The sequence below is a fragment of the Gorilla gorilla genome, chromosome 10 (genome assembly GCF_029281585.2).
Source record: "Gorilla gorilla gorilla isolate KB3781 chromosome 10, NHGRI_mGorGor1-v2.1_pri, whole genome shotgun sequence".
Classification (NCBI taxonomy): domain Eukaryota; kingdom Metazoa; phylum Chordata; class Mammalia; order Primates; family Hominidae; genus Gorilla; species Gorilla gorilla.
This window is the reverse complement of record NC_073234.2, coordinates 15,768,159-15,788,510: the sequence shown is the minus strand read 5'-3', so window position 1 is coordinate 15,788,510 and position 20,352 is coordinate 15,768,159. Positions and strand designations below refer to the sequence as shown.

The window sequence follows — 20,352 nt, the reverse complement described above, 5'->3', positions numbered from 1 at the left end:
AGAAACAGAACCAAGGTGCTGCGTGTTTTGAAGAAAATGAAACAGGGTAAGGAATCAAAAGTGATTTGAGACTTGAATGAAAAGGAGGAGGCCAGGAAGGCAAGAGGAGAGTGCAAGGTCTGGAGGAGCTTTGCAAGGAGGAGAAGCAAGTACAAAGGCCTGGCCCACAGGAGGGAGGCGTCTCCCAGGGCTGAGGAGAGGGCAGGGAGGCAGGTTAGGGAAAGGGGACACGTGGCCTAATGTGCACTCCAGAGAGATCACGCTGCTGCTCTCAGGGGGGTGGGGAGAGCCGTGTGGAGGCTGATGTGGTTCACTGAATGTACCAGGCGCGCACTAAGACTGTAGTAGTGGAGGTGGTGAGAGGTGGTTCAGGCTTGTGATCACTTTAGAGGCAGTGCCAACGTGGCTCATGGATAGAGAGGGCCGGTGCGAGGGAGACACAAGCCCTGCTCCAGTCCTGCTCACCAGTTTTCCAGACCTACAATGATGCCTGGCACATGGTCAACGCTGATCAAATATTTGTTGAATGGATACTTGTTTTCAAAGAGCAAAAAAAGTATCTGTGGGTACAGATGTGTGTATGTGTGTGCACGCACACACATGCACGCATACACATACACACACCAGCCTCGCCTAGGCCCAGGGACAGAGCATGCTCCGCCTAGGCCCTGCTCCTCCCAGGCCCTGGGGTGTGAGGCACACCCCTGTGCACTCCCTGTCCTGGGCTTCCTGTAACGTGGAGAGGCCAGTGGTCTGGGAACTAGTTCGTTAACAGTTTGTGCAACCACGAGCAGATCATCTGAAGTCTCGGTGTCATGACTTATGAGGTAGGAATTAGCATGTCTGCCTGAGCCCCCTCACGCCCACGGTGTGAAAGCACCATGAAGGCAGATCCGTCCCACGGAACACGCATTCTGTCTGAAAGCTCTGGGCGTCCTTTCCTGCCCACTTCAGGGACCCTGCCCAGGCTGACCAGGGCGGCAGAGGCAGCCCCAGCCCAGCCCAGTCCCGGAGCGGAGGCCACTCACCACCAGCAGGTCATTGAAGAGGAACACCTCCCTCTGATGCGCTGCCTGCTTCTGCAGCTTGTTCACATCCGTCACCTCAAAGAGCCGGCTGCAGCACACCAGGCGGCGGTGGGGCACGGACAGCACCTGCACGCGGGCAGGGCGCTCAGCGGGAGAGACCAGAGGCCTCGAGGCCTCCCCACCCACGCGCCCATTTTCCAGAAGAGGAGACAGCCCGGGAGAGGGGAGGGGTCCGGTTCTGTGGCGGGACAGGGGAGGGCTCCGGTTCTGTGGAGGGGGAGGGGAGGGGCTCCGGTTCTGTCCTGGGGCCTGGACTTGACTCTCATCCTTCTCTCTCCTCGTCTGAGGCTCTTTCCCTCGCACGCTCACCCCCTGTCCCAGGGCTCATCCCTGTCATGCTTCTTGGGGAGCACGGCCAGAGAAGGGGTCCACTAAGCCACAGTAAATGAGGGGATAGAGGGACAGGAATAGGAAATTGAGAAGAGCTTTCAGGCTGTTCCAATCCAGCCACTGTCAACCTGCTTCCCTCCAAAACCTTGAGGGCATCCCCTGCCCCAGGCTGCGGCCTGCAGATATGACACCTCCACCCTTTCTCTACTGCACAGATGCAGGTGTGCAAGAGCGAAGGGATCACAGAGACACCTGGCATCTACTCCAGCGTGTAAGACAAACCAGTCGCTTGCAACCCGACAGATGCTAAGACCTCAGCAATAAAGGCTCTCAAAGCAGAAAAGTCTGTCCCTGCACAGACTGGGAGGAGGGAGGCCAGTGCAGGGCCTCAGAAGAGGTCTCCAAACTCTCCCACACCGTCCCCTGAGGCAACAATATGAGGAGGAGGAACTGGAACCCCCATGACATCCTTTATAGTATAAAGTGTAGTAGCCTACAGAAAAGTCCCACTTTAAAAGTCATGGCAAGCTTGGAACATGCTGCCTGGGACACAGGTCACTACCAATAGGACAAATCTACGGTGATGCCACAGCCTGGAGCCTATTGAGCCAATTTCCTGCCTTCTACTCATCAGGACCATCCAGGAATGCCTGGTAGTCATGCTGTCCTAGGAAACGGATACTAAATCTCATCTGGCCACCCAGATGCTTCCACCCTAGACCACTGGGCAGTCCTTCTTGACATCTCATCTCCGTCTCTCCTGCTGCAATATCTGGTGCAAGAGGCAATGAGGAAATCAGGCAAGATAAAAAAAAAAAAAAGAGATGCAGTGTCCGGCACACAGTAGGTACTTCATAACTGTCATGTGAATGAACATGAAAAAAGAGTTTTGGAAAGGTAAGAAGGAGACTGGGAAGAGATGCCAGGAAGAAAGAAAGGAAAGGAGATGGGAGATAGGTAGCTTGTGGACACTCACTGTCTTCATGCCCACAATGGACTTCTCCACCTTGGTGACGTACGTGACGTGGTCCTCATTGGACTTGAGCTCCTTCTGCTGTATCCTCTCATAGATGCCTACCACCAGCTCCCTGGGGATGTCAGCGCCATCGTCCACACCTAACAACGTGGAGTGGGCAGGGGTGGTGGTGGGGTTGGGAGGGAGGGTGTCAGAGCCCTGGAGCCAGACAGAAGAGACCCCCAACCAGCCTGGAGCTCCCGGGGGGTGGCCTTGGTTTTTGCCATGCCTTCAATGGCTGGTGCCTCGTACCCATTCAATTAAGAACAAGTTCCTTAGCCAGGCACCAAAACTAATGATATGGCCCCAACACACATCTCCTGTCTCACCTCCTGATGTTCCTCAACCAGAGTCTTGGCGCCCACCTCCCAGGCCTCTTTCCTGATGGCAGATACAGCCTCCATGTTCCTGCTAACCCTCTGTGCCTCTGCAGTTCTGTCGTCTTCCTTGTGTTCGTCTCACCCCCCAGCTCCACCCCACCACTCCAGCATCATAAGGAGCTTCTGTTTCATTCTCTTTTGGATCTTCCTCCTCCTGGGCTCTCCTCTCCCCTCCAGTAGGGAGCATGGCGTTGAGGGCTTAGTCTTTGAAGAGATTCCTCCCTCACTGGGAGCAGTGGGGGAGCAGGCAGACCCCTGGCAATGCAGGCGAGGACACCCCTGTCCCACCTCCTGCTTCATAGTAATGATAAAACTCGGGCAACAAAAAAACACTGGCAGGAAATATGCCAACAAGAAAACACGTTTCTTTTGGAGAAACAGGCGATTAAAATATCTTCTTTCTACTATTTCCAAATCTTTCTTTAATGACTATACGCTTCTTTTATAAGAGGGAAAAATTAAAAATAAAACAACTTTGGCAAGCATCTCTCAAAGGAGTGTTCCCAGCTACTGAAAGGACACCCCGCCTTCCACGCGCAGCTCCCTGCCTGCTCTGGTCTCTTCCACGTCTGATCTTGGTTCCTGAAGTCAGGCGAATGAGCCACGGAGCAGCCAAGGAGGCTGAAAGAAATCAGGCAGCGGGTGAGAAAAAGCAAGAAGAAAGGCTGAGTGTATGGATGCCCCCAGTTCAAGGTGGCAGGCTGCATGCCTCTGCTGCCTCCGAATACTCGGGAGAAAGGAATCTTTTAGAAAAGCATACACCCACAAAGACAGAGAACAGGAGCAAAGGCACAGGCACCCCAGGACCTGGCAAGTGGATAAATAAGTGGGTGGATTTAGCAAACCTGAGAAAGCTGAAACCTACACCAGCAGAGAGGTTAGAAGCCGCTCGAACACCACACAGCTACCAAAGGGCTTAGAGCTGGTGGTAACAGCAGCCCCTAAAAGCGAAGGTGAAGATGGGCTGGGAATTGGAAAACAGGTTGAAAACGGGTTAGAAAGCTGCTGGGCTTCCCTATCCCCTCCTCACTCCAGCAGAAGACTGGGGGTCCATTCTCTGGAACTCGGAGATGAGGGACCCCACACCCAGCCAAGCTGGGACTCTGCTGAATACTGGGAGATGAAGTTGATAACCTATAATATTAACCCTCAACTCCACTTCCCACTTAAAGATCTCAGAACTCTGGCAGCCAGAATCATACATTCTGGGCAACAGATTGAACATTTATCTTCTGGGTATCAGGCAGAACAAGAAAAAAATATCTCCAGATACTGCAGTAGGGTCTCCCAGTGAAATGCCTTAAGTAAATCACCCTACAAGAAAGCCCACCAGCCAGCAGCCTCCACCTGTGTTCACAGAGTCATTCATCAGCTTTCTGGTGGCTCACTCTTAAATATGAATGAACAACCAGATTTCATCAACTGCATTTGGAAAGTCTATACCAGGAAAGAGAAAGAAATATGGGGAAAAAAAACAGAAAAAAGGACTCCAGAAGAAATAGAGGCAAGCAGGGAGAAAAACGAACAAACAAACAAACCAATATTAACATCTTCACCGAGATGGGAGAAGACATTGCATCTACAAAGCAAGAATAAAATGCTATAAAAGAGGAACATTGAGAGGACAAAAGAGAGCTATTGAGAATGAAAAATATGACAGCAGGAATGAAAAACTTGGTAGGAGACACAAAAGACGGCACTGAGGGACACTTTCCAGAAAGTCAAGGAAGTAAACAAAGATGTAGAAAACTATACAAGTTATGAGGATCAGACTAGGAGATCCACCAACAGAACAGCAGGAGTTCAAGAAAGAGAGCCCAGAGAAATTGGAGGGCAGAAATGATCAAATACAACATTTAAGAAAACTTCCCATGACCGGAGGACATGCGTTTCTAGATGGAAAGGACCAGTCCAGCCCTGGGCATGATGGATGGAAGAAGAACTGTAGCAAGATGCATCGTCGTGAACATCCAGAACATGAAGGCAGACAGAAGACCCTGCAAGCTTTCAGAGAGAGAGAAAGAGCAACAGACAAAAGGCCAGCAGCTGGGATGGCAGAGCAGCACTGGCAGCTAAAGGACAACGCAGCAGCAATGCCTTTGAAATCCTGATTGGCGTGTTTTGAGGCTGGAATTCTATCCCCAGCCAAACTCCCAACCAAGGGCAAAGACAGAAAAAGATACATTCAGAAATGCAAGTTCTCAAAAATGGCCTTTTCTCTGGAAGTAAACTAAAAATGAGGAAGCTCTGACATGCAGGAACCAGGAATCTATCATGAGAGCAAGGGAAGGAGGGCCCAGGATGCAGGCTGTGCCCTGGCCCGGCCACTGTCCAGACTGGAGCAGGACCAGAGGCTCCCAGAAGATGACGCTCCCGCACCACCTCCCGGGTCTGGACGTATGGAGAGGAGCTTGATACGTAGGGTGGGAAGTGGGGGCTGAATCAGGGGAGGTCCTCAGAGAGTTAAGCAAATGGAAAGAGAAGCATTAACTCCAAGGAAAGTATAGATGAAGGGAGTTGCAATCATTCTGCACTAGCAGACTCAGCTTTGGAGTGTGTGTGCAGAGCCCTAATAACATGAGCACTGACGTGAGTGGGATGGGTCGGGGAAGGTGGATGAAAGAGGGCTAAATCCTTACATTCTATAATGGGGAATTAATAGATAATGCTTAAAATAAAAATAATTAACAAGGGCCAGGCGTGGTGGCTCATGCCTGTAATCCCAGCACTTTGGGAGGCTGAGGCAGGCAGATCACCTGAGGTTGGGAGTTCAAAACCAGCCTGTTCAACATGGTGAAACCTCATCTGTTCTAAAAGTATAAAAATTAGCTGGGTGTGGTGGTGCACACCTGTAATCCCAGCTACTTGGGAGGCTGAGCCATAAGAATTACTTGAACCTGGGAGGTGGAGGTTGCAGTGAGCTGAGATTGCACCACTGCACTCCAGCCTGGGCAACAGAAATAATAATTAACAAGGAGCAGTGTATAAAAGAGACCAGATACCAAAGTATAAATACTGTATAGCCCTATTTAGATGAAGTTCAAGGACTGGCGGGACTCGTCAATGGTGATAAAAGGCAGAATAGTTGTTACTCTTGGGCAAAGGTATTGACTGGGACGGGACAGGAGAGAACATTCTGGGCAGGTGAAAATGATCCAGATCAGGATCCAGGTGTGATGACACAGTGCACATGACCGTACACATTCATCAAACTTCAGGCTTACACATTCACAGTCTGGACTTTATGCCAGTTAAAAAAAGAGATAGAAAAAACCGAAGCAGAAGCCTGCGGTTTATCGATACAGAAGAAACGCAAATAGCTAAAAAAGTCAAAAGTGGTTGCCTCTGGAGAAGGTGAGTGGTGAGAGGGGCAGGGACTAATTTTTTTCTATGATAAGCCTTGTAGGATTATTTGACTTTATTAAATTATGTGGATGTATAACTTTGATTCTTTTAACGGGTAAAAAAAAAAAAAAAAACAATTGCGCACACATCACACTCTGCCAGTCCTGGTTTGCTCCCTGCCAGGCAGTGCGCTGCATCGATGAGAGAAGGACTTGCCAGCTGGTGCCATACAGTTATCTGCAAGGCTGACTTAAATGGACCCAGGGCCCTGCTCCTGGCTCCTTCCTTGTAAGTTGTGGAGGGGAAGGGCTGGCACCACTTGAGCCGCCAGCTCTGGTGTCAGGGGCCTAGAGGCCAACCATGTTCCACGGAGGGCAAGAGGCACTGCCCAAGGGCGCTTGCTGTTTGGTAGGGCAGTGGCGGTGGCAGGCTGCATGCCGGAAACTCCCCAGCCGCCTGGCTCACAAGGAATGTTCCCAGCTTGCTATGGGTGACCAGGCCCAGACAGCAGGTGACGATCTGTGATAGGGGCTCAGACTCACAGAATGCATGCTGCACAGAATGGGGCCTGAGCCGTGGCCCTGCCCCTCCTGCCCCAGTGCCCACCTCCTCACCTCGAAGGTTTCGGATGAAGTCCTCCAGCATCATCTTCCGGTCAGGCTTGATGTTGGGGCTGTACATGTCGGTGTTGAGGAGGATGATGGCGAAGGCGAGGATGAAGATGGTGTCGGGGTTGTGGAACTGCTGCACCACTTCGGGGTTGCACATGCAGTAGCGCTGGCTGTGGGGGGGGTCAGATGCAGAGCGGAGGCTGAGCCCCCGCCCACCCTCCCCCGGGCCCAACAAAGGAAGGGGGTGTCCAGGGGGTATCCCAGCTCTCCGAAGGCTTTAGGTCCAGGGAGACCAGTGTCTGTCCCATACTCTGGTCTTCTTCCCCACATCCCCAAATGCCCCACATTTCCAGCCTGGGGAGCTCGAGGGGTCGGTCCCTTTTCTTCCCTTCCCTTCTTTCTCCCCAGCCATCCTCCTGCCCACACCAGAAGGGGTGTTTCTGGCCCAATGTCCAACCCTCCTGATAGCATCTCCTGTCTCCCAGGCTCACAGTGGCCCGGCTTCCCCACGCTGGGGTCTGTTGGGGAATGGAGCTGGGAAGCGGCCTTACCTGAAGGCCTCGATGAGCCGCTCCACCTTCTGAGCCTCCCCCTGCACACGGATGTGCGCCTGGAACTTGCGCAGGGCCTCGTCCAGCTCCATGCTGGAGAAGTCCATCTCGTCCACCACGCAGCTGAGGGCAGGCAGGGAGGGTTCACACCTTAGGGGTCAGGTGGCCCCCTAAGCACCCTCCAACACCCATTCTCGCTGGCCTCTGTTCCCAGCCAGGACAGGTGCAGGGCCCCTCAGGCTACTCACCCCCGGGGGTCACCCTTTAATGCCCCAAGGGGACCATCTCCTCCCACCTGCCACAGTAGCCCTTTCAGAACCCAAACCCTGAGGCCAGGAGAGGCTTTGGTGGCCCAGGACACAGGGATGGAGGGAGGCTGAACTCGGATCTTCGGACTCCAAATCCCAGTTCCTTCCTTCTTAACCTCAGAGTACCCCAAGCAAAGTTTTCAACATAAATAATACAGTAAACATATTGATTCTTCTGCTCTTTCAGAGACCTGCTAGGAGCCTGTGTTTCTCCCAGGTTTAAATTTCACTTTCTCATTTAGGTCTTGAGGGGACTGAGTCCTCCGTTGGATCCCTTCTGCTGTAGGCTGATCAGTTAGGAGCAGAGCCCCTCAAGCACCTGGGGCTTTCTGCAGCCCAGCTCCCCCCAGCTGCCCCAGCTCCCCCCAGCTGCCCCAGCTCCCCCCAGCTGCCCCAGCCCTCAGGGGAGGCTGTGGTGGGAGGCATGGCCTCTTAAGAGTAAATGACAAATGCGCCTAACGTGAGGGGACGGCGTGACACGCAGGGCCAGATTCTGGTCCGGGCCCTCCTGCGAACTTGGTGTGAGTCTGGCTTGCCCACTCACTCCTGGGGCCTCCGTGTGACCTTCTGAAAAGGGAGGAGGCTGGAGTCCCTGCTCCCCAAGGGCCTTGCTACCTCTGAAATGCTGCCTCCAACCCTGGGGGTTTTGCCTGTGAACATCCCGAGCTTCAGTGTATGTGGGTGGGGGTGTGGGATCACATGCCAGATCCCCCCAGCTAAGCAGGTGCCTTCCTCTGGTCTAGCCTGATCCAGGGGACTCTGCACTGCAGGGTCTGAGGCCGAACCCTCCCAGCCCCCTCACCCTGCCTCACCCTCCTTTGGGGTGCCCTGTCCCCAGGGCCATGTGCAGCAAGGCAGGAGTCCAGGCCTGGCAAAGCAGGGGACCCAATGTCCCCTGGGCATTGCTTTCCCTTTGGGAGACGCAGACCAAGCGCGTTAGACTGGGCTCTTGGAGCTGACATTTGCCCACTCTACACCCACTCACCCCAGTCTCCTCCCACTGGCTATGGCACAGCCCCTGCACTGCCCCTGACACTGCCCACTGCCGGCAAGCAGTCCCACTCTGCTCCCATGGTCCCCTGGCCTGCCTGCCCAGCACATCGAGGGCACAGAAAACGCCTGCTGAGTGGCCCTGTGATGGTGGCATGAGCTCTGAGGTGGACCCACTTCCTCCATGACCTCAGCTTCCATTCGTGCCCACTGCCTAGAAGACTTGGAGACCCCCAACTCTGCCGTCAGTTTTTAGGAGAAAACAAGGGGAGACGCCACAGTGGAGGTGGTCAGGGCTTGGTGGTCCGTGGACTCCGCCTCCCACAGGTTTCTGGGGAGAACAAGGAGAAAAGTGCATCACCGAAGACTCTTAGAAAGGGAGGGGCGCCGAGAGGGAGCTGGGAGTCTCTCCTCCTCTTTCCTTTTCGCCTCCCTCCCGTAGGCAGGGCCCATGGCCATCTTCAGGCTATGAGTTGTCCTTGGCTTGGTCAAAGCCTACTCCTCTCAGGCTTGCTGGCCGGGACAGTGGGCAGGTGAGGGTGGGGCTGGGGTGGAGGCCAGCATCTTGCCCAAGCATGAGAATCGGCAGCACCAGGATCAGGGCATTTGAGGTTGAGATGCCGGCTGGGGAACAGGGGCCTCCAGGGCCAGCCAGGCGAGAGGCCGCTCCGATTTCCCGGTGGCCCTCCTCACCTCCACCCTGCACCCTCTGCAGCCCTACGTGAGCGCCAAAGGCCCTATGCGGCCACATCCGTGTGTTCCCGTAGCCCGGCCCATCAGGAGTCAGCAACTGGGTACAACAGAGCCACACAGTGACACTGTCCAGGGCTGGAGACCGAGAGGCTGTGGTCCGATGGGCACAGAGAGAGCCTGGAGGAGGTGAACCAGCGTGGCCACGCAGCAAGGGGGTCAGAGCGTGTGGGCCAGAGAGATGGGGCAGGGCAGCGAAGGACAAGGAAAGTCTAATTCGACAGAGAGCAAGGAGAGAAAGGGAGGGACAGGCAAGGAGGAAAAGGCAGGAGAGAGATCCCAAAAAGGGAGCAAGACCGGAGACTGAGAAAAAGAACCAGCGAAAAACAGAGACAGGGAGGAAGGCAGAAAGACAGACAGGCACGGGGAGAGGAAGGGACAGGAGGGGAAGAGGAAGAGACAGAAGAAGTCTGGTAGAGATGAAGATGTGAAGTACGTCGTGAACTGTGGTGGGGGCGGCACGGAGCGGCCAGATCCCACCCTCTCAGCCCAGGGGCGCTGACTCTTATGAGGCCAAGAAAGAGGCCTGGGTCCTCAGGGCCCCAGAATGGCCCTTGGTCCCTCTGAGTGGCATCCTGCTGCTCCCCAGGACTTGCCCCCATCTGTCGTGCACCCCACCCCTTCCCTGTTTCTGAACGCTGAGGTCCTGGCACCCTGCTTCCCACATCCACGTTCCTCCCAGAGCCTCTCTCTGAGTGCCTTCTGCCCCAGGGCTATGGACCAGGTCTCACCCTGCAATGGTGGGGGTGCTGGGAGGCCCAGGGCACCGTGGGGGCAGGCTGCCGCAGGAGGCAGCGGGAGCAGCTGGTGAGGGTGGCATCTGCCCAGCCAAGCACGATGGCCTAGTTTCCAGCCCTTCACTCAGGTGACAAGCAGCCGTTCACTTGCTCAGGGCTGCTGCTAAAAGCCCCATTAGTGAGCTGAGAGCCTGAGAGCCAAGGACCGGGATGGGGGAAGCAGCCAGGTTGAAAGGTCGGCCCACAGAATGGGAGTTGAATACACCCCTCGTGGGCCTCGAAGCGGGGAGGGCTGCAGGGGTGGACACTTGGGCTGTGGAGCTGGAAGGGCCTCTCATCCAACATCTTCCAGTGTGTGCTCTCAGGACCCCACAGCAGAGTCATAAGGTGGTTTGTTAAAATGCAGCTTGCTGGACCCCACCCCAGACCCAAAAAATTAGAACATTTGGGGGCAAGGCCTGGGAATCAGCATTCTCTGCAAGATCTCCCGGTTGTTCCTAAATTGTGAAACCAAAGACTGAGCTGAGTGCAAGGGTAGGCCTCACTGCGGCTTTTAAAGTGAGTCCAGCAACTCACAGGCCACCAGGCAGCCGTCCTTAGGGGCGTGTCCCCACCTGGCTATCGGGGCTGCTTTTGCGTGGGGGTGGTGAGGGAGGGGTGGATGGAGGCATAAACAGATGTGGTTCTTCCCCTGGCCATGCACCCGCCGTCCTGCCTTCCTCCCCTCACTGCATTTGCCACCACAGGGTACTGTGTTTCATGAACAGGTGCTATTCTGGGTTTCTCAGACCCTGGGGGAAAAAATGACATTTTCTGGCTGTGAAATCCCTAGCTGGAAGGGATGAAGCTGTGCTGAGTGGGGGGACACTCTACCCTCCTGCCTGAGGAAGCCACTTCCTCACTGGAGAGCTGGGGGTTGGACCAGGTGACCTCTCAGGACCGGCACCTGGAGGCACCGGCCATCTCTGAAGCGCTGCAGACGCTCCCAACGGCAGGGGGCAGACGACCGCAGCAGCACTCCTGGCTGGCTGGTGGCTTCATCCCCACCCTCCTCTAGGGGGAATCACTGATCACTGTTTGCGTTCCTGATGGGGCCTGTGTCATCCTGGGGAAGGTGGCTGGGGGTGGGACTGTGCTGTCTACCATAAGCCCTGCTCATTCCAGGGTCCGTGTCCCCCTGGAAGCACCTATAAGCCTCGGCCCTCTCCAGCATGAGCCTCCTCTGTTCACTCCCTGAGCATAAGCTTCTGCCTGCACCGTGCCCTCTTTTGCTCCCTCCCCTTCTCTCACTCTCTGTCCTGTTGCTTCTCTTATTTTGCAGTGTCTACCAGCACTCCTAATCCCCACTTTCGAGCCTTCTTTGCTGCCCTGGAATCCTCTTGGGGAGCTGAGTGTGGGCAGTTTACCAAATCCATGCTGCAGCCTCCACCCAGGGCGGCCCGGAGTCATCTCTCCTCATTGGTCATCTTTAAGGTAAAGAGCACCACACATTCCCGGGTGGTCTTTTCTGGTGTATCATCTCCCCGTTTTACAGAAGACAAAACTAAGGCCACGTAGGGCTTGCCCCATGCTCCCACAGCTAGGGAGAGCAGGCTTTCAGCTTCCTAATCTTGTGAGGCCTCTCCCTGCCCCACTGGGCTCTCTTCTCTTCCCTCCTGTGTGTGTGTGGGGTGGCAGGGAGGTCCCTTGCTCAAGTCGGGGGAGTTCCCTCCGAGCTCTCTGTACTGAGTATGGCTCTAAGTGCTTCACTACGTGTGCAATGGCCTCATTTTCTCAAGCTTGTGCAATATGAACCATTGTACCATTATGTTTTATTACATATGAGACTGAAGTACACTAGACAGCCAGCCCTACAGGCGTGCTGCACACATCTCATTCCTTGCTGACATCTCCTGGGGCAGGTGGTCCCCTGTGCCGTCCTCTCCCCCACCTCTCCCTGGCTCTCTGCTGCTCAGTGGCTGGCACTAATGCATGTCTTCCTAGGGGCTGTGATCTTACCCAGATGGCTTGGTGGGGACCTGTGAGAGGCCAAGGAGAAGCACGTGGACACAGTTACACAGGAGAGCCTATTGGTGCATGCGTGGGCAGTCAGCACGGGGGCTCTGTGGTCACCCTGCAGGTTCAGAGCTGGCCTGGGCACCTGGAGCCCACAGCAGGGTCCATATCGCTGACCTCCTGCCTTCCCCTTTCTGGTGCTTTTTGTGCCCTGTGGCAGTGGCTGGTTGACTCTTTCAGCAACATGCACTGAGTGGCCCCGTGTGCAAGGCTGTGCTCGGGACCTGGTGTAAGTGGCCAGCAACACAGTCTCTGTCTTGGTGGGAGAGACAGGCATTGAACACAGAGTCAAAAATAATTCTTTACCTATAGTCATGACGAGTTCTATGTAGGGAAATGACGGTTCTAGGAGAGGACAAAGGAGATATATTTTATATTGTATGTCTGGAAAGGACTCTTTGGGGACATGGCATTTGAGCTGAGGCCTGAAAGATGAGTAGGAGGTGGCCAAAGGAAGGAGAGAGGGGAGAGCTGTCAGGTGGGCTAAGGGAGGAAGCATATGCAAAGGCTCATGGCAGGGAGGAGCTTCAAGGACCTAGGCAGGGTCCGCAAGGTTGCAGTGCAGACAGTAACAGGGAGAATGGTGACTGTGGGGCAGCAGCCAGGGCTCAGTCTGTCAGCTCTGTGGGCCATGAGAAGGATTTGGGAGTTTATCCTGAATGCACTGGGACACAATAGAGGGTATGATCAGAGGAGTGACAGGGTCCTGTTTGTTCTAAGAAGATTTCCCTGGCTGTTGGGGAGAAAATGAATGGCAGCGGGGCAGGGAAGAAGACAGAAGCAGGGGCCCAGTTAGGATGCTACTGCAGAGGTCCAAGCTACAGATAATGGGGCTTGGGCTAAGGCAGGAGCAGTGGAAACAAACTGAATGAATGATCCAGCTGCATCTTAGAGGAAGAACAGATGGGACTCGAGGTGCAGGGAATGTGGGAAGTGAGGAAAGGGAGGCATCACTGGTGCATCCTGGAGCTCTGGCTGGAGCACCCAGGGGCCTGGAGGTACCGTTCTCTAGTGTGAGTGTATCATGGTGCAGACACACGCTGGAGAGACGGAGTCTCCATCTTGGGGCACACGAAGTTTGAGGTGTTCTTTCAGATAGCTACCGTGCCTCCCCTCTATTGAATCATCCTCAGGAGCACCCAGGGGCCTGGAGGTACCGTTCTGTAGTGTGAGTGTATCATGGTGCAGACACACGCTGGAGGAGAGACGGAGTCTCCATCTTGGGGCACACAAAGTTTGAGGTGTTCTTTCAGATAGCTACCGTGCCTCCCCTCTATTGAATCATCCTCAGGAGCACCCAGGGGCCTGGAGGTACCGTTCTGTAGTGTGAGTGTATCATGGTGCAGACACACGCTGGAGGAGATACAGAGTCTCCATCTTGGGGCACACAAAGTTTGAGGTGTTCTTTCAGATAGCTACCACGCCTCCCCTCTACTGAATCATCCTCAGGAGCACCCAGGTGCTTGTCTTTTTCATCTTACAAATCAGAACCCTGCCTTGAGCCCTCATTGCTCTCTAGACACTGCCTCTCTTCTCTCCTCTTTGCTGCCTCCACTTCCTCATCTCCATTCACTCTTCAACCTGCTTCACTCAAGCATCCAACCCCAGGCACCATTAACACTTCTCTTGTCACGGCCACTGCTGGTTGCTATGTGGCCAAATCCAACGGCCTAGCTCTGTCCTCATCCCAGCCCCTTGGCAGCATCGACATGGTTAATTGCTCCCTTCTGGAAACACCGTCTTCTTGGCTTCCATCACCCTCCCTCCCCAGGTGGACTCTTTCCTCTGGAGGAGCCCCTCATCCATTGCAGCTGCCCCTCCTCACTGACCTGAAACTGGGCCCTATCCCCCTCTCAACAACCACTGTCCAGGTGGCTGCCCCCATGCTAGTGGCTGCCCCCATTCCAGTGGCTCTAGCTAGCTAACAGTTTAACTTGCTTGAGTAAATATTTGACAATGTCTAGTTTGATAGATTCTTCAGATGAAATGTCCCTGAATCCAGCATCTCCCTGCCCCTGAAACGGAAAATCCGTACGTGTTTATTTGGTAGATGGAGCACCAACACAGGGGGCCTGAAGCACACGCGTATTCTGAATTCTCATCAGCTCGGAGACCACTGGCTGTGCGCTGGCTGCCTGGCTCCCTCCCACATGGGCCATGGCCCTGCAGCTTCTCCACGGCCCTGGGCTCTGCCAACTTCTCCCCTCCCCACACCCACAGCCGCAGTTTAGGGCTTCATCCTTTCTCATCGTGGCTGTTAACAGCAGCAGCCTCCTCACCAGTCTCCCTGCCTCCAAACCACCTTCAGAGCCATCCCTCTAGGCTGCTACCTTGGCACCATAGCTCATGTCCCTGCTCACATTTCTCCCAGGGCTCCCCACATCCCTCGTGTGAAACCCAAGTTTCTCAGCAAAGCGAAGATGCCCTGTCTGCTTCCAGCTTCTCTCGCCGCTTCCCCAGCGTGCTCCCCGCCTGCAGCCTGGCTCTCACGCCCCCACTTTGGTGCATGCTGTTATTTCTTCCTGCTGCCCAGCCCCAACCCTGCAGGTCTCTGTTTAGCTCTCATCCTCTCTAGGAGTCTTCCCTGACCTCCGTTGTCCCCGGAACCCACCTTCTGTCGACCATTGCGTTTATCTCCCTGTGTCATAACATTTGCCTGCCTGTCTTCCCCACGAGGCTACGGGCTCCTTCAAGACAGGGCAGTTCTTTTAATCTCTGCCTCCCTGGTGTATGGGCACCCAATCACTGTTTTGTGGGATGAATGAATGAGTGAGTGAGAGATGACCAGGAATGACTGCATGCCAGCAGCTGGAGAAGGAGCCTCAGTGGCCTGTGCCTTTGGAAGTTCTACCCAACGGCCCAGGATTACTCAGCCTGCTTTGCTGCCAAGATTATCCGGAGCTGACACTGAGACCTGTGATGGACTTGCAAATGGCCCCGAGGCTTCCAGACTCCAGGCAGTGAGGCAGTGTGGAGGGCATAGGCCCCCCTTCCTCCCACTGCACATGCAAGTGAGTGAGTGCTGAGAACTAGAGCAATGGGCACCGATTAGACCGCTTCCAGCCAGGCATGACTGGACCTGTCTCAGGAGGTGCCGCTGACGGGCATGTGGATCACGAGTGGTACCGGTTTTGCTCAGGCCTCCCCCTCTTTCCTGTGAGCTTCTGCAGGGTCTGCAGCAAATACCTCACAAGCGTTGGGGAAAAAGGATGTATGTTCCCTGCCTCTGAAGAAACAGGTACAATCTTGCATAAAATTGCTTGTTAACATTGATCTGTGCGTGGAATCAGTTTGTGTTGCAGGGAAATGAAGCGTCCTACACGCCTGGGATCAAAATGAATTTCATCATCTCAACCTTCTTTTTTTTTTTTTTAATGATAGCAAGACAGTGTCTGGCAGACAAAAGAACTGGTTGGGAGCTGAAAATAGGTAATTGGTAGCAACAGGGATTTTTAATTGGCTGGAAGAGACGGCGAAGATCTGGAAGGTGAAGCCCAAGCTCGTGCTCCTGGCTGAGACTAAGCCCAGGTTTCAGGATTAGGAAGGAAAGCTAAACCACCTATTGCCACGGAATGTAGAAACCCTGGCTTTATTTGGCAGTTGTTGGCTTCTACAATTCAATTAAAAATATCACCATCCTCCAGAGAGTTATTTTGTTCGTCAGAATTCATAACATGCTCAACAAAGGTCAAGGCGTTTTGGCAAAGTGCGATGTGGCTAAGAAAATATAAGAGAAGGAAACTGATGCAGGACCTGCCAGTGTTCCTGGTGATGTCATGAGGATGAAGAAACTCTCTTTTGAGGGGGCCTGGGTAGGGCTGGCTGCCACTCACACCTTGAGACTCAGGTACCAAAAGAACTAAGTTCAAACTACCCTTACAATTTAGAAGCCCTGAGCTGATTTTTCTTTTGCTGGGCTCGGCAGCATCCCTGTTTGCTGGTGGGTCTCACACTGAGTGATGCATTGGAATTGCCTGGTGGGTTTATTACTGCATGGATTGCTGGGCCCCGAGCCGCAGAGTCTGATTCAGTGGGCCTGGAGCGGGAACTGAGAGTCTGCATTGCTAACAAGCTTCCAGGTGAAGCTGACGCTGCTGGTCCAGGGACCACCTTTTGGAAGCACTGCTCTATGCCAGTAACAGTGGGTGGATTAAGAAAAGGCCGTGGAGCTGTTACTTCAAGTCATGGAGCCTCTTGGTGGCTCATTTCCTCACCTTGAGAATGGAGACAACACTGAGAACATCTACTGGGCAGGGTTGCTATGAGTGTTAAAGGAGGCAGTGGGTGTGAAGTTCCTGGCGTACAATGGGGCTTAATACATGATCATTTTCATTAGGTGTGGGCTGACCCGCCTGTCAGTGGACAGGACCCCTCCCTGCCCCACCGACTAATTCTGCCTGGAATTGTATCATTAGACAGCCATCCGTCAGCCCTTTAAGATATACATGCACCAGAGAGAGGAAGCTAAATCTGGCTCAGACCTCTTGAGACTTACGAATCAGTTTCTCAGCTGCGCTTTCTTCCCAAATTGAGAGGATCGGGGCATAGCAAATAACGCCAAGGCAAGAGGTGGGAGAGTACCTGATTTTGTTCAATTTCTCTGCCGCTGGCCAGGAGACTAGTCATTTCTTTTCCCCAGGGCCTCAGTTTCTGCCAGGGTAAAATGAGAGGGCTGGACCAGCTGATTGTCTAAGGGGTCTTCAGTGTCATGATTCATGATGGGGGACCTGACAAGGACTGTGAAAGCAACCAGACCACAGGGGTCTTGGAATGACGCACAGAGGCTGGATGGTGCAGGGTTAAGGGCTCAGGTGATGAGTCATTGTGCCTGGCTTCAGACCTCAGCCACTGATCAGCTCTGTGACTGTGGGCAAGCTCCCCAACCTCTCTGTTCCTCAGTGCCTTCATTGGGTACAGATTAGCCGCACGTCCCTCCCAGAGTCGCTGTGAAGATGGAATGAGGTTTTGCATGTAAGCCTCTCAGAACAGCACCTGTGGCACACAGCACATGCTGATCTGTGTGAGCTGGCATAATATTTCACGGCCTGCTTGGTCACAAACGGCCCTCCTGGAGATATGACAGCCCTGCCCTGGAGACAGTGACACCCCGGAAGACCCTCCTAGAAGGCCCATGTCGGAGTGGCCTGTTGCAGACACAGCTATCACACAGAGGAGACTGACTCCTCCAGAGCAAAGGCCTGAGTAGTCAGGGGAGGACTGGGTGGCAGGTAGGTCCATTTTTATATAAAAGTCCAATTTACATGCCAAAGTGACGAAGCCAAAGGGAGTCTCAATCCTGGACTGAAGGTCCCAAGGTCTCCAGCTACAGAAGTAAGTACGTCTTAAACTCTCACAACTGTTGACTGTTCAGGAGAATCCCTTGTCTATCTGTGGTGGGAGTGGGGCAGGAGAGAGTGGAGAGGTGAAGGGTCAAAGCCATAACCCCAAAGACACCACTTTTGAAGATGTTGTCCTTCCAGCCTTCTGGTGCTGGCAGTGTACGGTTTCCAAAGCAGTGGAAATGACCCTGACTCTTCTATTCCTGCCTGCCTGCACTGGGTCTCCGTCTCTCTCTATCTCTCTCTCTCTTCCTTCCTTCCTCCTCCCTCCCTTCCTCCCTTCCTCCCTCTCTCATCTCTCTCTCCTTCCCTCCTTCCTTCCTTCCTTCCCCCTCCCTCCCTTCTTCCCTTCCTCCCGCTCTCCTCTCTCTCTTTCTCTCTTTCTTTCTTCTTTTTTGAGACAGGCTCCCACTCTGTTGTCCAGGCTTCCAGGCTAGAGTGCAGTGGCATGGTCACAACTCACCGCAGTTTCCATCTCCTGGGCTCAAGTGATTCCCCTGCCTTGGCCTCCTGAGTAGCTGGGACCACAGGTGCCCGCCACCACACCTGGCTACTTAAAAAAATTTTTTTTGTAGAGATGAGGTCTCTTTTGCCCAGGCTGGAGTGCAGTGGTGCCCTAAGAGCTCACAGTAGCCCTAACCTCCTAGGTTCAAATGATTCTGATGCCTTGGCCTCCCAAAGTGCTGCGACCACAGGTGTGAGCCACAATCCCTGCCTGGGCCTCTTTTTATCTTCTCTAGACACATAAGGTCTGCCTGGGCCCCAGCCTGCTCTCCCCTTCCTCATGGGAATTCCTCAGGAATAAGGTAACTGAGATTATACACAGCAATGTGGGCAGGACATTCTCAAATGATTTCTTCCTAGCAATGAAAGGCCAGAGCCTTCCAGACTGTTGAATTTGACAGACAATCTGTCTTCATTTCTAAACGTCCTCTAAGAAGAACAAATCTGTTATACTCTGGCCAACATATTTCCACGGAAATAAAATAATGAAATCTGACCCAAACGTCAAACCCTGATATGTCTTGGAATTTAACAAAGGATGGAGCAGATGCAGTGGAGGGAAGGAACACCCAGGAAGCTTTCTTCTAGCAGCTCAACCCAGAAGCTGCCTTCCTGCATTTCATGGAGATGGTAGACACCAGTGCTCTCCATGTGCATGGGATTCATACCGGAAAAAATCATCCAGGCCAGAAAGAGGCCGCTCACAGCCAGCATGGAACATTCCCCATCCGCTGGCCTTCAAACCTGCTGAAGTGAACATTTCAGAAAGGAAATAGAGCAGAGCCAAATTCCCCAGCCATGTGAAAACCGAGAGGGAGAGGCTTCCAGCCCTAGAGGACCCTAGCCCTGGCTGCTGTCTGGCTCCTGCGGCTGGCCTGCCGCCGCGTGACTCTCAGCTTCTGGACCGGGCTTCCTCAGGCTGCAGGATGCTCCCCAGATTGAGCTGACCCCCTTCCCAGCAAAGCCCAGCAAGTTCCAGCAAGTTCTCGTTGTCTGCCTAGTAGACCTGAGTTTGAGTCATGTTTGAGGAGGTTTCCTTGTGCGCGGGGAATGGGATGGCGGGGAGTGGGGGGTTCTAATGTCTGTGCTTTTAAGTAGGAAAGATAATAATGAAATAGCTAACATTTAGCCTGTAGTCCCAGCTACTCAGGAGGCCGAGGTAGGAGGAGCACTTGGGCCCGGGAGTTCAAGTTGCAGTGAGCTTTGATCATGCCACTGCCCAGTAGCCCTGGTGACAAAGAGAGATCCTGTCTCTAATAGAAAAAGAAAAGAAAGAGCTAACATTTACAGATAACTTACTAAGCATCAGGCACTTCATGTACACTGAAAACATTTTATTCATATGAGACAGGTACTCTTACCAGCATTTTACTAATGAGGAAACTGAGGCTGATTTCTTCTCTAAAAACAAACAGGCTGGGCCTAGTGGCTCATGCCTGTAATTCCAGCATTTTGGGAGGCTGAGGTGGGAGCACTGTGTGAGGCCAGGAGTTTGAGACCAGCCTGGGCAACACAGTGAGACCCCCATCGCTACAAAAATATTTAACAATTAGCCAGGTGTGGTGGCACATTCCAGCAGTGCCAGCTCTTCAGGAGGCTGAGGTGAGAGGTTCTCTTGAGCCTGGGAATTTAAGGCTGCAGTGAGGCATGGTTGCACCACCGCACTCCAGGCAACAGAGCAAGACTCTGTCTCAAAAAAACCAAAAGCAAAACCTTTGCAGGTAAACACTGGACTGGGTGTGGCTCTTTGAGCACAGAATGCCTTCTATTATTGTCATTTGATAAGGCCTGGTAAGAATACTTTCCTTCTTGGAATGTGTCTTCTGTGGAAATAAGATACAAAAGGATGGAGATGTCAGCTTCTAAGAGCGCTGAGGGCCGAATTCTGAAAGCAAATGTCACAGCATTCATGATGCTCAGACACAGACCAGCAGCCGAGGTGGCAGCTGCTCTCTCCCTCCTCTTCCTTTCTGCACGGGCCTGACAGGTGGGAAGCAAACCCTTCCCCTCTGAGAGGCTTTCTCATTGGCTCTTCCTCATCGGCTGCTTCTTGGGAGAGTGCTGTGGTTTGGGCTGTTTTAGTCTCCAAGGGGATGGGTGATTTATATCCTTTTATTCGGCAAACAGCTTTGTACAGAATGAATGCCACTTGCTAAATGTCACCAGGCGGGGGCAGGGGAGCCGTATAGAATCCCAGTGAAGCCTTCCAGGCCTGGGCAAAATGGCACCTGGCGACTCGGTTAGTGTGTGTGTTTTCTCCGGCAGGAGTAAGGAAGACACAGTCAGAGTGGCAGGGAAATGCAAAGACTCCAGCACCCCCCTCCCCTGCTAGTGCCTGCCACTTCCTGC

At 53.6% G+C, this 20,352-nt stretch overlaps 1 protein-coding gene across 4 annotated transcripts in view; it reads right to left on the bottom strand.

Moving 5' to 3' along the window:
- The window catches only part of IQSEC3 (IQ motif and Sec7 domain ArfGEF 3), a 112,464-nt gene that overhangs the window by 11,855 nt on the left and 80,257 nt on the right, over nt 1-20,352 (bottom strand). For all 4 annotated transcript variants that reach the window (XM_019039180.4, XM_019039181.4, XM_019039183.4 and 1 more), the window contains exons 6-9: nt 7,321-7,443; nt 6,773-6,939; nt 2,395-2,534; nt 1,029-1,154 (exon numbers count right to left, since the gene is read on the bottom strand). In XM_019039180.4, coding sequence (XP_018894725.3) covers nt 1,029-1,154; nt 2,395-2,534; nt 6,773-6,939; nt 7,321-7,443 — 556 coding nt within the window. The remainder of the gene's footprint in view (nt 1-1,028; nt 1,155-2,394; nt 2,535-6,772; nt 6,940-7,320; nt 7,444-20,352) is intronic.